Source organism: Phaethon aethereus (genome assembly GCF_964289735.1).
Source record: "Phaethon aethereus genome assembly, chromosome: 4".
Taxonomy (NCBI): Eukaryota; Metazoa; Chordata; class Aves; order Phaethontiformes; family Phaethontidae; genus Phaethon; species Phaethon aethereus.
In genome coordinates this window covers 78,855,942-78,873,530 of record NC_138578.1, presented here as the reverse complement: position 1 = coordinate 78,873,530, position 17,589 = coordinate 78,855,942, and the positions used below count along the sequence as shown (strand labels likewise).

Genomic DNA, 17,589 nt, shown 5'->3' with positions numbered 1-17,589 from the left:
GGCTTGAGGCCCATCCACATTACCAGCTGCTGTACTTGTTGCTGCTGAGCTGCTGTTCCGACACACTTTGCAAAAGAGCGGGGAAGCACCGGTTGCAAGCCCAAGGCAGCACGCAGAAGTGACACGGTGATCTCTATACAGGTATCAGTGTGCTGAGTCTCTTTACTCTCGTTATGCAGCAGTCTCGTTAAAAGGCACTTGCTGCACAAAGGGACGAGTTAAAGGCTTCACAATCTGATCCAAAAGTGTAACAGAGACAGACCTCAGATACCACCATATCTTTAAAATCAAACACTTCTTTTACTATGGATAGTCCCAAATCCTGTTAGAGAAAGTGTACGCACCTCAGGTGCTAACTAGATTTGAAGTATGAAAACCTCAGAGCATTATTCACTTTTCCCTGTCCAAGCACTTTCTCTAGTTACCAGAAGTTTATCAGCAAGACAATTTGCATCACCTCAAAGGCCAAACTGAGTAGCTGTAACAACCAAAAAACCACAGACATGTTTCACAAATGCCCAGCACAATATCCCATTACTGTAAGCACAAAAGCATTCTGTACTAAACTGTGTCCTGGTGTCGGACTGCTGGCATCATCTGTTGGTGGAACTTCAAAACTGCAAGCAATTATTTTAAGTAAACACACAGACAGCTAGGAAAAGAACTGCAATTATCTGGCGAGATATATCCATAGCTATGGATCTGTAATGCTATTTAAAAGTTAAAACGGGACCATTCTGTATCAAAAACATTCTAATACGCACACTGAATTTGCAGCCTATTGCCATTTACTAACTGTGCTGTTCTTGTACTCCAAGCAATTGCACTAGAGGCACTATCAACATGAACCAGTGTTTCCACCAGTGCCAAAATACCAGCAGTGTAACTGAGAAAGAGATGCAGTACTTAGACACTTCAGGGTGGTTTTCTGGGGTTTGGTTATTACTTATTTTTTAAGGGGTTTTTGTTGTTGTTGTTGGTGGTTTTTTAAGTACTTCACATGCCATTTCATATAAATCCAAAGCATTAAGCAATCCCATTCAAAAGAAAAGATGACAAGCAATTTCAGCAAGACTAGGAAACCTACATGGAAAATAATATCCTCACCCGTTTATTGTTGATTTTACCACTTGGTAACGCAGTTGTTTTGAACTCAGTGTGAATACAATTTCAATTTTGCAGAAAATCACACACCTGTATTTTTCACATGTATCAAACACATTTAAAAGTTTAAAATTTGTGTGCCTTGACTTGCTCCTCTTAACGTCTCTTTAGGGATGTCCATTGTCACTGATCCAATAGAGTCCAGCTCAGTCTCTCAAGTCAGGTGACATACAAATTCAAAAGGTGCAGATTTCTCAAAGACGGTCTTCTCTGTAGTGCATTGTGCTACTGCATTCAACCAGTGTGTCAGCACTCAACTATATAAGCTTGGGTTGGGGGTTTTTTGTTTGATTTTTTTTTTGTTTGATTTTGTTTTTTGTTTGATTTTGGTTTTTTTTAAACTACGCAATACAGAAATATAATTTTACATGTAGCTTTGCATGCCTTATGGCTGCTTGCCCTACTTATAGGACAGTGCAATAAATACAAATATATGCACACTAGAAAAGATTTAACTGCCGTGATCTACATCTCGTTTATGAGTACAAATTTACCTAGTCAACAATATGACAAATTTAGCAGAAAAAGTGGCAATGGCAGTAATATTCCACTACAAAAACAAGGCTAGAAGCAAAGTGTTCTTAAGCTACAGAAAACTCGCTACCTCCTAATATATGATGTAGGGCCCAGTTCTGCCAAGTGCAGAGTCATGATCAGCAGATTGCATCAGAACATGCTTTTCTCCCATTTAACAATGAATACTTCTACAATTTATTTGGTTTTGATAACTGTTTATAAATAGCACACTATAATGACTATTAAACTATACAGCAACATGACATTTATAGCCTAATCCTGAATACAAAGTTCAAAGAACGTGACTACAAAGGCCAGAGAGCAAATGTCATTGACTAAAAGCATTTCCACTTCAGAATTTATTGAATGTTCTCTTACACAAACGCTTCTCAATTATGAAACCAAAAGGAACAGGATTTCCTATTCCCTCTCTGCTCCAGTAGTAATTTAGCCACACACCATCCTTATAAATTAGTGATGGATTTTAACAGGTAGCCCCCTGGGGCTATATATTTTATATACTTTATATATATGCACCTTTACTTTGAATTCTATGTAAAAGTTGAAAAAATGTTTGAAAGAAAAACTCAGAATATATCACAGCTTTTTCTGCGAAAAAAATACAAATTAGTTTTATAACCACTATTCCATTTATCAAACTTTTTTTCCTGAAGTATTTACCTTTAATTATGTACACATTATGGGAAATAAAACTTTTTCCACAAACATTCTCTAAGGTGACAGTTATCAATAGAATGATAGAATAATAGCAGGAAGAATATTAAACAAATGGGGGTGATCAATTTCTGCTTTTAAAAAGTAAAAAGTCAACCATATAATTAAGTACAAAAAACCTGCATTGAATGACAACTGCTGGTGTAGTAACTTGATCAGGTATGGAGACCAAGAGTATAGTAAAGCCCTATGGTAATAATATTTCTGTAGCTTTCCACTTGGTAGTATATACTAAATGTTGGCAAAGTTTCTGTAGCATTAGCTTATACAAACATAGGAGTCCTCAGTTTGCTGCATAAAATGGAACAAGTGTGTTTTAATTCTCCTGAAATGCACCCAAAATCCAGAGTGTCACTTACAAACTGCATAATGAAACTTTTCTTCAGAAAAATATCTGTTTGGCATCTCCAGGGCTCTGTTCCATCGGACAATAGGGGCATTTTAATCTGGGGACAAAGATAACGCGTTAGAATTGTGGCAATGTGCAACAACTGCGCATTAAGCTTTTTCATCCATTACAAAGGTATCAAGTTTGCAGTGATAGTCCTTCCTCTTTTTTCCCCTGCAGCATGAAACAAATGTACTCTTAAGCCATTATTCTTTACTTGGGTCCATTAAGTCACCTTTAGCTGAGAGAGACCTTATCACACTTTTTCTTCTAATTACATTCTTTCTCACATTTCACCCACACACCCTTGAATTATTAAATACCAAGAAATTACTCTTCATAATTAATCTATTATTTCTACTTCTGGATTAGTTTGTTGCATTTTAGTAATTTTAAACAGGCTAGTAGCTTTCACTTTGACTTCCTCAGCAACTAGTGCATTTTACTATCTGGTTCCCAAAATGCTGTGATTTTACAACTCAGATCAGCTCCTGCAGTCTATGACTGAAGAGGTCAGCCTGGCCTCCCTGCTGAGGTCTCCACTAGATATACAATTCCACCTGCTTACAATATTTCTTCTAGCATTGATCCATTTTCCCCCAACTCTAATTTTGGGCCTTTCATCCCCCCGTCCCAATATTTTCAGAGCTGTGCTGCCACTAAAGCTATCAACGAAAGCATCAGGCATGAGTGACTGGGGACAGGAATAGTTTAGCAGCAAGTTTACAGGCTTAAAATGGCTGAAGTCACCCATAAAGGCGTACCTTTAGGCTTTTCTAGCAGGGCAAAGAATGCAAACATCACTCAACATTTTCATTTATAGCATCAATTCACACTGTTTTTTGCAAAACAACTTAAGGCTCTAAATTAAGCTGACAGCCTCCATGGAAGCTGCATATATTCAATCCAAATTACTACTGGTTCTTCCTTGAGGAAATCTGTATAGCTCTCTCCCTCCTTCTTCCTCCTTCCCAAAAGCCTGTAGGCATCCTGCTGACCTCTACAAAGCAGTATTTCTACAGCAATAATTCAACTACCTGCTCAATTACTAAACTGTATTTCCACAGAGGTTTAATTTTATTTTTTTAAGGGATGTTTCATGCATACTAACCTTGCTCCCAATGAAAAAACTGGGTGTGTAAAAGCCTCCATTTTGAATTTAAGACAACACAATGGTACTTACAACTTGGAAAATTACTCTGTTCACTGCATTCCTTCATGTAATCTCACTTTCTACAACATCAGAGGGTTTTCTCAGTGCATCAATTGGGCTTACTTGGTTTCTAAATCATTCTCCAAGATTAACAAGCTTCCACCAATTAAGTAATTATGGACTCAAGTTTCCCAAAACACAGTATTCTATTCTTAAGATTTGTGCTTGTCTATATGTTGCTCGAAATAAAAGAATGATACTTACTTGCTGCCATTAAACATTTTATTCAAAGCATCTCTCGATATAATATGACCACAGACTAATTTCATAGGTGGATTATTATCTGTTGTTTGCTGACGAAGAATGGGACAGGCAAATATTGAATGATACCAGCACTTTTTACCAAGGTCCACTTCAATCTGTAAAAGAAATTACAGAACAATTTATCTTGGGAAAGTACATTTCCAGACAATTATCCCTTTTAGGTCATGGCCCTTACTTAACGGATTTCACAATTCAGCTGTGAAGGCTGCAAAATCCATTGTGTGGATGCCTGACAACTTCCCAGCCAAAAACACTTGATTTTGATCTTAAAATGGTGATTTATGTTGCTTCTTCCCATCCCCAACAAAGCAGCCTATTCTGCCAAAGGACAAGTGAATATTTCAGTGCAGATCTATGCCCTGGCAGGAAAACTCAGGTGATGACCAACAAGACTTTCTGCATTTCCAAGCCAATGATTTCCAAAGTACTTTAGATGATAGATCATATTTAAGGGAGGAAAACGGAGGGGGGGGGGGGGCAGAAAAAGATAAAAATGCTTGAACTGATTATGTTAATGTTCTACAGCTTCTTGAAAGACTCTCCCGAACACCTACGTGCCATTTCAATAGCCGACCTGTCAGCCTCACCTCTGTGCCTGAGAAGATCATAGAGCAGATCATCCTAGAAGCTATGCTAAGCCACACAGAGGACAGGGAGGTGATTCGAGATAGTCAGCATGGCTTCACCAAGGGCAAGTCCTGCCTGATCAACCTAATGGCCTTCCATGGTGGACTGACCACATCAGTGGACGAGGGAAGAGCTACTGATGTCGTCTATTTGACTTCTGTAAGGCTTTTGACACAGTCCTCACAACATCCTTCTCTCTAAATTGGAGAGAGATGGATTTGATGGGTGGACTGCTGGGTGGATGAGGAATTGGAGGGAGGGTCGCATTCAGAGGGTAGTGGTCAATGGATCTAGATCTACATGGAGATCAGTGAACAAGTGGTGTCCCTCAGTGGTCCGTATTGGGACCAGTACTCTTTAATATCTTCATTGATGACAGACAGTGGGATCGAGTGGACTCCCAGCAAGGTTGCAGATGACGCCAAGCTGAGTGGTGCGGTTGACATGCCTGAGGGACAGGATGCCATCCAGAGGGACATGGACAAGCTCAAGGAATTGGTCTGTGTGAACCTCATGAGGTTCAACAAGGCCAAGTGCAGGGTCCTGCACCTGGGTCAGGGCAACCCCTGGTATCAGTACAGGCTGGGGGATGAAGGGACTGAGAGCAGCCCTGCTGAGAAGGACTTGGAGGGACTGGTGGATGAAAAGCTGGACATGAACTGGCAATGTACACTCGCAGCCCAAAGCAGTGTGGCCAGCAGGGCCAGGGAGGGGATTCTGTCCCTCTACTCCACTCTGGTGAGACCCCCCTGCAGTGTTGTGTCCAGCTCTGGAGCCCTCAGTACAGGAGAGACATGGACCTGTTGGAGAGGGTCCAGAGGAGGCCACCAAAATGCTCCGAGGGCTGGAACAGCTCTGCTGTGAGGACAGGCTGAGAGAGTTGGCATTGTTCAGCCCGGAAAAGAGAAGGCTCCAGAGTGACCTTATTGCAGCCTTCCAGTACTGAAAGGGGGTCTGTAAGAAAGATGGGGACAGACTTTTTGGCAGGGCCTGTTGCCATAGGAAAAGGGGTAACAGTTTTAAACTAAAAAGAGGGTAGATTCAGAATAGATAGAAGGAAGAAATTTTTCACAGTGAGGGTGGTGAAACCCTGGCCCAGGTTGCCCAGAGAGATGGTAGATGTCCCATCCCTGGAAACATTCAGGTTGGACGGGGCTCTGAGCAACCTGATCTAGTTGAAGATGTTCCTGCTCACTCCAGGGGGGTTGGACTAGATGGCCTTTGAAGGTCCCTTCCAACCCAAACTATTCTATGCATAATGAAGTGTATCACAATCATTTCTTTTCAATGCCAGCACAGAAGACGCTGGTACAGCACAGCTCTTGCCATCAGGACCAAATGATTTGATTAAGGACATCTCACAGAGAATAATGGGTACATGACTTCAGGAATTTGTTGAGAACTGCAAAAAATCACAGCTTCTGTACCTGAAGCTCCAGGCTCTGACCAGTCCTCAGTTCTGACAGGTTTAACCTTCAACAAAATCTGACAATATAACATTTTCATGCAACTTCATCTCTGCCTTTGCACAATGAAAATAAGGCTTCCCATCCCCATACTGCCTTAGCAGTACACGCTAGAGACCCTTATGTTTAGAATATGCAAGGAGGCATATAAATACTATTAACTGATCTGCATCTGACAGCAATCGTTTCCCAAATGCTCCCTAGCCAATCATTCCTGTCGGTACAGCACAGCATGAATCTCAAATTTGGAGGTTATACTCTCAGCGTTACAGAAAACATAGCTGGGAGAAACTCAACACACACACTTTCAATCTCTCACAGCTGCAATCAAAGTGGCTAATTCAATTCATGCCCAGTTTGCACAAAATAGGTTTTCTTTGCAAATCAGGAGCAGGCCACTGGAGAGCTGCACACACCTGGTAAAAGCTATAAAGGGAAACTGGGGTTTCTTAACAACTGAAGTTCAACTGATACAAATGAGTTGTGGTTGAAGCACAATGCACTGGATCCCAATCCAGTTCTTGTGTCCCCAGATGTAGCACTAATTCTTTCATCTCCTATCTGTCTGACAGTTACTGCAAAGCAACTCATGGACACAGTTCAAGCATAGCTAGGGGAAGTTAATGTTTCTCAGTGGGATGCATTTCCTTTCCAGTTATAAAGAAACATCTCATACATTCAGTGGAAGGCTAAGTGGAAGGTGAGAGTACCTGTTTTGTTAAGGTCGTTCAATCAAAGACCTTTTCAATGTGAAAGGGGATAACAGGTAAAGAGGGGAACAAGAAACAAAACAGAGAAACATAAACCTGACAGAGAAACATAATGGAGACAATAACAAGAAACAACCTTGTCAGTCACACTAATTGACAGGTCATCAAGAAACTGCAAAAAAACATGGACTTTGCAACAGGTAAGTGCAAATCTGAGGGTCTTGGAGGAGAGAGGGTCAGCAGAACTATAGAAACCACATGCCCGGTCCTGCATTTGGGTCACAACCACCCCATGCAATGCTACAGGCTTGGGGAGGAGTGGCTGGAGAGCTGCCCGGCAGAAAAGGACACCCCTTTTGGAAAAGGGTGCTGGTTGACAGCCGGCTGAGTATGAGCCAGCAGTGTGCCCAGGTGGCCAAGGCGGCCAATAGCGTCCTGGCCTGTATCAGAAATAGTGTGGCCAGCAGGAGTAGGGAAGTGATTGTGCCCCTGTACTCAGCACTGGTGAGGCCGCACCTCAAATCCTGTGTTCAGTTTTGGGCCCCTCACTACAAGAAGGACATTGAGGTGCTGGGGCGTGTCCAGAGAAGGGCAACAAAGCTGGTGAGGGGTCTGGAGCACAAGTCTTATGGGGAGCGGCTGAGGGAACTGGGGTTGTTCAGTCTGGAGAAGAGGAGGCTGAGGGGAGACCTCATTGCTCTCTACAACTACCTGAAAGGGGATTGTGGTGAGGTGGGTGTTGGTCTCTTCTCCCAAGTAACTAGCGATAGGACAATAGGAAATGGCCTCAAGTTGCGACAAGGAAGATTTAGACTGGGTATTAGGAAAAATTTCTTCACCGAGGCAGTGGACAAACATTGGAAAAGGCTGCCCAGGGACGTGGTATAGTCATCATAGCTGGAAGTATTCAAAAAACGTGTGGACGTGGCGCTTCAGCACATGGTTTAGAGGGCATGGTGGTGTTGGGTTGATGGTTGGACTTGATGATCTTAAAAGTCTTTTCCAACCTTAATGATTCTGTGATTCTGTGAAACTGCAGGAAGAATGTGCAGGGGAAGGGGATTGGGAAGGAACAGGCAGAAAGTGTTAAGCTGGAGTGCTAGCAAGAGCCCCCAGCCTGTTGCACCAGCAAAAGACCTCAAAGGAACTAAGGGGTGTTCCTCTAAGAAGGTGACACGGCCAACAGCCCAGATGAAGTGCCTCTACACCAAGATATGCAGCATGGACAACAAACAGAAGGAGTTGGAAGCCATCATGTTGCTAGAAAGCTACGACCTGCTTGCCATTACTGAAACTTTTTGGAATGAACCCCACGGCTAGAGTGCAGCTATCAATGGCTACAGGCTGTTCAGAAGGGATAGGCGAGGAAGGAAGGGCAGAGGCATTGCCCTCTGCATCAAGAAATGGATAGAGTGTGAAGAGCTGTCTCTGAAGAACAGCCACGTGCAGGTCAAAAGCTTATGGGTAAGACTCAGGGACCAAGGCAACAAAGGGAACCTTGTGGTTGGTGTCTACTACAGGCTGCCCGATCAAGGGGAGTCTATTGATGAAGTCTTCCTACGCCAGCTACAGGAAGCATCACACTCGCAGGCTCTCGTCCCGCTGGGGGACTTCAACCACCAGGATGTCTGCTGGAAAAGCAGCACGACAAGCTCTAGGCAAGCCAAGATACTCCTGGGGTGCACGGATAACTTCCTATGCCAGGTAATAGACAGCCCTACCAGAGGGGATGCAATACTGGACCTGTTGGTCACCAACACATGTGAGCTAATTGGTTAAGTCAAGATTGGAGGCAGCTGGGGTTGCAGTGATCATGCACTGGTGTAGTTCACAGTCCTGAGGGACATGGGGCAGAGTAAAGTCAGGACCCTGAATTTTAGGAAAGCAAACTTCCAGCTCTTCAGGGAGTTAGTCAATAGGACCCTCTGGGAAAGTGCCCTTAGGGACAAGGGAACAGAACAGAGCTGGCAGATCTTTAAGGACGCTTTCTGTAGAGCACAAGAGCTCTTGATCCCCAGGTATAAGGAATCAGGAAAGGAAGGCAAGAGGCCAGCATGCCTGAGTGGAGACCTGATGGTCAGACTAAAGCACAAGAAGGACATGCACAGGCAGTGGAAGCTGGGACAGGTATCCTGGGAAGAGTACAGGGACGCTGCCCAGTTGTGTAGGGATGGGGTCAGGAAGGCCAAGGTGTGCCTGGAGCTGAACTTGGCAAGGGATGCAAAGAATAATGAGAAGGGCTTCTACAGGTATGTCAGCAAGAAAAGGAAGGTCAAAGAAAGCGTACGCCCCATGATGAGCAAGACTGGCAAACTAGTAACAACAGATGAGGAGATGGCTGAGGTACTCAATGACTTCTTTGCCTCAGTCTTCACTGGCAGTTTCTCTTCCCACACCTCTCAAGGGGATGGACTGCAAGACGAGGATTGGAGGAGCAAAGTCTCTCCCACTGTAAAAGAAGATCAGATCTGAGACCATCTGAGGAACCTGAAGATGCACAAGTCTATGGGACCTGATGAGAGGCATCCCAGAGTCCTGAGGGAATTGGCTGATGTAGTTCCAAGCCACTCTCCATGGTATTTGAAAAGTCCTGGCAGTCAGGTGAAGTTCCTGGAAAAAGGGAAAGGTGGAAAAACGGAAACATGGCATTCATCTTTAAAATTGGTAGCAAGGAGGACCCTGGGAACTACCAACCTCTCAGCCTCACCTCAGTGCCTGAGAAGATCATAGAGCAGATCGTCCTAGAAGCTATGCTAAGCCACACGGAGGACAGGGAGGTGATTCGAGATAGTCAGCATGGCTTCACCAAGGGCAAGTCCTGCCTGATCAACCTAGTGGCCTTCCATGGTGGACTGACCACATCAGTGGACGAGGGAAGAGCTACTGATGTCGTCTATTTGACTTCTGTAAGGCTTTTGACACAGTCCTCACAACATCCTTCTCTCTAAATTGGAGAGAGATGGATTTGATGGGTGGACTGCTGGGTGGATGAGGAATTGGAGGGAGGGTCGCATTCAGAGGGTAGTGGTCAATGGATCTAGATCTACATGGAGATCAATGATGAGTAGTGTCCCTCAGGGGTCTGTACTGGGACCAGTACCCTTTAATATCTTCATCAATGACAAAGACAGAGGGATCAAGGGCACCCTCGGCAAAGTAGCAGATGACACCAAGCTGAGTGGTGCAGTTGACATGCCTGAGGGACAGGATGCCATCCAGAGAGACATGGACAAGCTCGAGGAATGGGCCCGTGTGAACCTCATGAGGTACAACAAGGCCAAGTGCAGGGTCCTGCACCTGGGTCAGGGCAACCCCTGGTATCAGTACAGGCTGGGGGATGAAGGGACTGAGAGCAGCCCTGCTGAGAAGGACTTGTGGGTGCTAGTGGATGAAAAGCTGGACAAGAGCTGGCAATGTGTGCTTGCAGCCCAGAAGGCCAACCGTGTCCTGGGCTGCCCCCAAAGCAGCGTGGCCAGCAGGGCCAGGGAGGGGATTCTGTCCCTCTACTCCGCTCTTGTGAGACCCCCCTGCAGTGCTGCGTCCAGCTTTGGAGCCCTCAGTACAGGAGAGACATGGACTGGTTGAAGTGGGTCCAGAGGAGGGTCACAGAAGTGATCAGAGGGCTGGAACAGCTCTGCTGTGAGGACAGGCTGAGAGAGTTGGGGTGGTTGAGCCTGGAGAAGAGAAGGCTCCGGAGAGACCTTATTGCAGCCTTTCAGCGCTTAAAGGGGGCCTGTAAGAAAGATAGGGACAGACTTTTTGGCAGGGCCTGTTGCCACAGGACAAGGGGAAATGGTTTTAAACTAAGAGAGGGTAGATTCAGAATAGATAGAAGGAAGAAATTTTTCACAATGAGTGTGGTGAACCACTGGCACAGGCTGCCCAGAGAGGTGGCAGATGCCCCATCCCTGGAAACATTCCAGGTCAGGTTGGACGGGGCTCTGCGCAACCTGATCTAGTTGAAGATGTTCCTGCTCATTGGAGGGGGATTGGACTAGATAGCCTTTGCAGGTCTCTTCCCACCCTAAGAGTCTATGATTCTATGAAAAATGAAGTGTATCAGAGGGGCCAGAAGAGCCATGCCAGTATTTGAGGGTCCCTGAACATGCATTTGCTTGTGAATCTACAGTGCTGCGTGTGTGCGTTCACCAGAGAATTTCAACCTTTCCCAGCCAAAGAGGAGGAAGGGATCTTGGCTGTCTATACTTATGTTTTATGCAAGTCCTGTATGTGGGTGTCTGCTGAAGGCAGCGCCTCATCTGTGGCAGCCTGTGTAGCCGGTCACATCAGTGTCCTTTGTGTGTGTGCGTGGGTGGGTGTCTGCAATTCATGCTCAGCTTCACTACTGGTTAAACCTACAAACAGGAAAGCAGCAGGTACATCCATCAGCCTGGGACAGAGACCCCCCAAGTCTCTGTATTGTAGGAAGCCCCAACCCCAGAGTTGCTGGAGGTGGCAGCCATGTGTAACATCCCGTAACACTGAGCGCAGAAGAAACCTGCAAAGAGCATTCACCGTTAGAAATCTGCCCTGGGACAGCTCAGCATCAACTCACCGGTAGTTCATCCTTCTGGTTCCAAACTCCTGTGCACTGCCTTTGTTCAATAACTGCCTTGATATTAATTAGAGCTGGTAATGCTACACAACCTGCTGAAAAACTGCAGAAAAAGGAAATGTTAATATAAGGTGCCTGTTAGGAAACCAGCATTTTCTTCTATTTCTACTGTAAAGGTTAATTGGGACACAAGAGTGTTGTACTATTTCATTCAGTTCTTGTCTGTATTTCTAAGCTCCATGCAATGTAACAAGCAAGTGTTTTGGGACAGGTTATCAGTTACTCTGCATCTTAGGCTAGGGCCCTCATGTAGTACATTCTCGACTGAAAACAACAGCTAATCCCTGCTCTGAGTCTTATAATGAACTGATTTTCTATACCACCTACTTTGAGCTGTACAGGAGTTTTATTTTAGTATATATAGGTAGTTGCTCTCAACTATAGAAGAGTACATGCAGCCTAAGAGTTTCCGCATAACCCACTCATACACACAACCCATAATGCTTTAATTAGATGTAATTACCATGTAAAGATACGTATTTTTCCACCTTCATCTTAAATCAAGAAAACAAATATTGAAAAAACATAGGAAGGCAAGTGAAGGAAGGAAACCACAGCCTGTAAGATGAATGGCAGTATACAACTGACCGAAGTCAGTGTCCCAACAGTTCAGCCTGCCCTGGGAGTTACTGATTACCATAACTTACAACACTATTTTGAAATGTTTCACTGTGTTACAAGAGGAAACATGACACTGAGTTTCCACAAGTTAAGAGATGTATTGATGGATTTAAGTCTAATGACAGTATTGTAAGCCTGGAAATCAGCAGAAACAGAAACAGGATCTGACCTTGGCATCAGCCTTCTCTGTTTCTTTGGCAGATTATTTTACTATTTGTGCAACTTTTACTGTCTACAGAAGTCACGACCTTCCTCTCCACTCTGCCCCTCCAGGTACTTGTTTTTATGTTTCTGCAGCAACATTCTGGATAGTTTATTTGGAGGGATGTGCCTGAAACATATGGATCTCTTGCCTAAGATAATTAAAAAAAAAAAAAAAAATTCCTATCCCTCATCTCTGACTGGCCATTTTAACCCTTTACACTTTGCTTTTTGGTTATTCCAGCCTGGAGAGTAACTTGTTTTAACCCTGTGGAAAGTTTAGGCAAATAGCATTTGTAGAAATAAAAGCATTACTGCTTTAATGGTTCTGTATAAAACACCTCGGGAAGAGCCCTTTAAGAGTATAACCACACAAGTAAATAGTACATTCAAATAATTCAAATGGTGTCCTGTAGTCTTTCAAGACCCTGAACCATGATCTCCATAGCACAGCTAGAGTTTTCTCACTGACTCCAAGCAGTAACGCAGACCATGAGGCCTGTACAGGATTAGATACACACTGGGAAACCAATCAGCCTTAAAAAAAAAAAAAAAAAAAAAGACTGCTATCCATGTTCTAGAAAGCAATATATTTTATAGCAGGGATTTAACTTTAAGCTGGTTTAACTTCTACAGGATTTGCATCGCTCAAAGGTCATGCCAGTTTAGAACAGTTGTTTATGATAAGAGTATTGATACCACCTATAAAGTAAATACATTTCAGTGCAATTGATTTCACACCAGCCGCAAAGCAAGCATCCAACCAATCCAAACATTCACCAAAAAAATCTTTTGGTTATTTGCACTAAAAACTGCATCACAGTGTCAGTGCAGGAGCAATTAAATTGTAAAGGACTGCTGTTAATTTGACTGAAACAGGAAAAAATGAAAACCAAAAACTAGACATAAAAGCTTTAGATATCTATAAAACCCTCAAAGTGAAACTCAATGTTTATTATAGAAAGACAATTAACCTGAGAGTGCTCCCTTTGCTCCTTCTGTTGTATACTAGACTGAGGTGCAACGGGAGAAGCAGAAGGCTTGACAATTTTAAGAGCTCTAAACTAAGCACAGAACTCTAATAATACTAACATGCAAACAGTAAAAAAAAAAAAAAAGAAGAGGTAAGGAAGCTTCTAAGTACCAAATCTAGCCCAGAAATACAATTTATTTTCTATTTCGTGTCTGAAATGAAAATGAGAACATTGGGCAAGGATATTGGGGAAACAGGAATCCAAAGGCTAAATAGCAGCTAATCTGTTTTATCTTTAGAGAAGCTAGAAGGAGATTAGGTTGGTTTTTCTTCCCATTTCCAACAGCCTCCTACAGATTTGCATTTTGTCAGATTAAATACTTAGCTTGAAAGCATCTCTTTCTTCTTTGCAAATGAGGTCCAGCAAATAATTTGGAAATTTTAGCAGCTGAAATCACAGCATAACTCTTAAGCATTCTTCTAAGGAGAACACAGATCAAGTAAAATGCGGATTAAAAACCAAGATCATTAAGTGCCGACAGAATCATGGCCAGAGTTTTATAGTTGTTGGGTTTTTTTTCAGTTAAATAGCAGGGATAGTTTTCACACATTTGCTGAGGGAATAATTGGCTGATTGCCATCCTCATCTTTTGCACTGATGTCTAAATTAGGGAAGCCCAATTCCATCCATGAATGCTTGAGCTGAGAAGGTGCAGGATAAAGCACAGCACATAGGAACCTCCAACATCTAATCTTGGTAAATCTTGTTAGAGCTAACTGTAACCATACTCTTTATTTAATACCAGCTAGATGAGACTACTTCTCAAAAGTTGTTTCTTTTTTCCTCAAGAAGAAATAGAAACCAAAACACTATGTACCTGGTCTTAAAAGCAAGCAAAACTCAGCATACCTAACACTGAGAGGTGATTCAACTGAGAGACCCAGAAGAGCACAGGCATCTCTTGTAAAGATGTCACAGATGTCTGCCCACTGGTTTGCATCTAATAGATGAACGTACGGAGAGTTCTCTATACCTTGCCGCAGATATACCAGGCTGCCCATCAAAACCTGAATATCTGTGAGAGACCAGGAACAGTTAGTTATTTTGTACTACACATAAAAGCCAGTGTTTACAGTTTTAGCTTTTACATGGAAAACAGGCAGATACACCAAAGTGATAGTACACATCTTCACCTCTACAAAATAACATTACAGCCATCACAGAACACATGTCTACAGCTACGAGACCTCCAGTCTACTATGGATAGATTGGGGGGTTGTCTGCCCCTCTACAAGCACAGCATGTTGCCTATTAATTTGCTTTAAACAGGTTTACTTTTTGTAAGCTTTCTGACATACACTGTACCCTAAAAAAAACTAGGCTTGATTGGATTTAAGATTGTTCACTTAATTCACATATTCTCCATTTTTCAGAAATTTTATTTCTCTTTGTATTACCCCACACAGCAGAAATAGCAGGTTGCTATTCCAAGAATGTTTCTGTGCATTTTTAATGGCAGCAGACCTATTCTAGATGTAATCTAAGTATTATTTAAAAGAGTCAAAAACCTTAAACTTAAGCAAATGTGCAGATATATTAAAATATAATTTTCTGCCTCTTTAAAAAAGAAAAAAAGACGTTAATTCAAATTGTACAGACTCAGGCTATACATGTTAGATACAAAAATAAGAAGCCTTTAACAAAATTAAAATAATGGAGTAAAACACGTTTGGAATATGATTTATATTTTATTACAAGGTGCTACATCCAAGTCTTTTAAATCCCCTTAATGTGACCAAAAAAACCTTACCTTTCTGATGATTTAGGGCAAACGGCTGGAAGTTTTTCGCATACTGAAGTGCTTCTCTTTGATTTGCTGTTCCACCCATCAATAAACTAATGAAATATAATCTGTGTAGTTTAAATTCCAACGAACTATTCTGTGCCATAAGCATTTCTCTGTTGGATACCGCCCACCTAGAAGAAACGAGGAGGTACAATGGGACACAACACGAGTAATTAAGTATCAGCCTACACCATATGAAATGATGACAATTATCAAACACCTATTTCAAGGAGAATATGACTCTTCTCTGAGCTTCCATGAGTCTATACAGAGCACAGAAAACACTAAGACCTTTTACAAGTAATGGAGCTATACAGGGTGCACAACACATGAACGACTGCACTTCTGGTGCTGCTGTACAAGTTAACCTCTGCAAAATTCAGCCCCGACTGGCTGGAAGGCAAGACTGAACTAGGCACAATATAAGGTAGAAATAGCTAAAGTCTACCATATTTTGATTAATACCACTCTGTTACTGAATCTTTGAATTGAAGATAGTCTTCAGCTGCATGTTGAAGAAGTTTGATCAAGACTTTCAAGAACGTAATTTCCAACCTCCTCATTCCCCAAACATTTTCTACTAAGCCACTATGTTTATGTGTGTGCGTAGGTTGCCCTGGAGAGGGGAAGTGCATCTACCGGGACCTCAAGACAGACATTATAAAGACCTTACACTGGGCGATAGGGAGAAGGGAAGGGAAATCAGTTTAAATACCATACTTTACCTTGCTTAAAGTCCATCTTCTGTGTCATTTTCAACTTGGGCAATAACAATATTTCTCACTTTCTGAGTCTTATTCACCATGACAACACTAACATCTGGCTCCCAAATAACATGGAAGAATTCCTAAGCATGCACCAAGTAAAATGAACTGGAATTTTTAAAGCATTTCATAAAAAATTATTTTAGTATTTAGATTTTATCCATCCTTTTTTTTTGTGGGCTTGTTTGGATTTTTTTTTTCCTTTTTTCTTAATTCAATTTTGTCAGGCCCAAATCAATCCAATCTTTCTCTTAAGAACTTCAAGTTTCAATGTTCTTCAGTACATCTGTTTCTCATTAGTGTTAATTAGTTATACTATTTTCACTGTGGGGGCCCCATTAAGCAAAGAGCTTTTCACTTTTCAGCAGGGAAGTGAGGTAGCCTCTATTCCTTTAAAAGGGGTATGCAAGGCTTCTGTTCTTTTCAATCAATACTAAAATAAGCAAATTAAGCATTCTTACAGTACCGGTAAAGCTTTCAATGCAAGTTAGCCTTCTGCATTAAGATGAATTGTTAATGAGCAAGTATCTACTTTCAATTTGTTGTGGTGAAGGTGTCAGGAGTCTGACTTTACTAGCAAGGCTTTGTAATGACAGGAGTAAACTTTCAGCAACAAACAGTGAAAAATGTAGCCTTTGAACTAAGAACAATCCCTACCGTCCCTAATTTCAAGCAGTTTCAAATAGGCAGCCTCAGAACACAGTCAACACCATAATCTTAACCAGGCGGGAATGGCATACTCACTAACCATGGGGTGGGAGTTTGAGGGGCTTTTTGGATTTTTTTTTGTTGGCTTTTTGGTTTGGGTTTGGTTTTGTGGTTTTTTTTTTTAATATGATCAGTCTCCACAGTTTACACTGGGTATAGTGGCAATAAAGCTCACTCTCAATTAAGAAAACAAGAACCTGAAGTTAACAACCATAGACCAATAAGCATCTGAAAGACAAAAAGGTATTATCAATAAAAAATAACACTAGTATCAGTCTACAGTCCCATTAATGAGATATTAATCTGTATTGCATCAAAAGGGAGGCATCAAAAGAGCCTCCATCCTCTCCCTGCCATTATTTGCAACCACATAACATGGTACTTCATCTTCCTGAGATTAAGCCTATTTTTCCAAATTAGCTTTTAGGCAGGCTTTCCATTTTTAGGTCTCCGAGTGGCAGCACAGATTTGTATCAGAAGAAAGCAGCCACAGAAGCAAGGCCTGAGGTGTTTGGTCTAGGACATGGTGTTCTTATTTCTAATGGAAAGACAGAAAACCAACAAGTGAGGTTTAGAACATTCAACCTACATACTCTCTACAACCATCCAAAATCATTAGTAATCACAACACCTGTCTTCCTACCTCCTCTCAAAACAATACTTTCAGGGTGTTTTCACTTCTGAGACTCAAATCCACCTGATTTTTTTTAAAGTTTAGGGTATACAATACAACCCACAGGTACACAGAGCGCTCTTCTAGCTTCTACATGGGATTTA

The 17,589-nt window shown here is 42.3% G+C and overlaps 1 protein-coding gene across 1 annotated transcript in view; it reads right to left on the bottom strand.

Moving 5' to 3' along the window:
* Nucleotides 1-2,775: 2,775 nt before the first annotated feature.
* The window catches only part of RMND5A (required for meiotic nuclear division 5 homolog A), a gene marked incomplete at its 5' end in the record, with an annotated part of 29,053 nt that continues 14,239 nt past the window's right edge, over nt 2,776-17,589 (bottom strand). Inside the window, 5 exons of the mRNA XM_081999386.1 lie at nt 2,776-2,861; nt 4,221-4,375; nt 11,639-11,741; nt 14,404-14,569; nt 15,305-15,471. Of these exons, the coding sequence (XP_081855512.1) occupies nt 2,798-2,861; nt 4,221-4,375; nt 11,639-11,741; nt 14,404-14,569; nt 15,305-15,471 (655 nt within the window). The 3' untranslated portion in view covers nt 2,776-2,797. The remainder of the gene's footprint in view (nt 2,862-4,220; nt 4,376-11,638; nt 11,742-14,403; nt 14,570-15,304; nt 15,472-17,589) is intronic.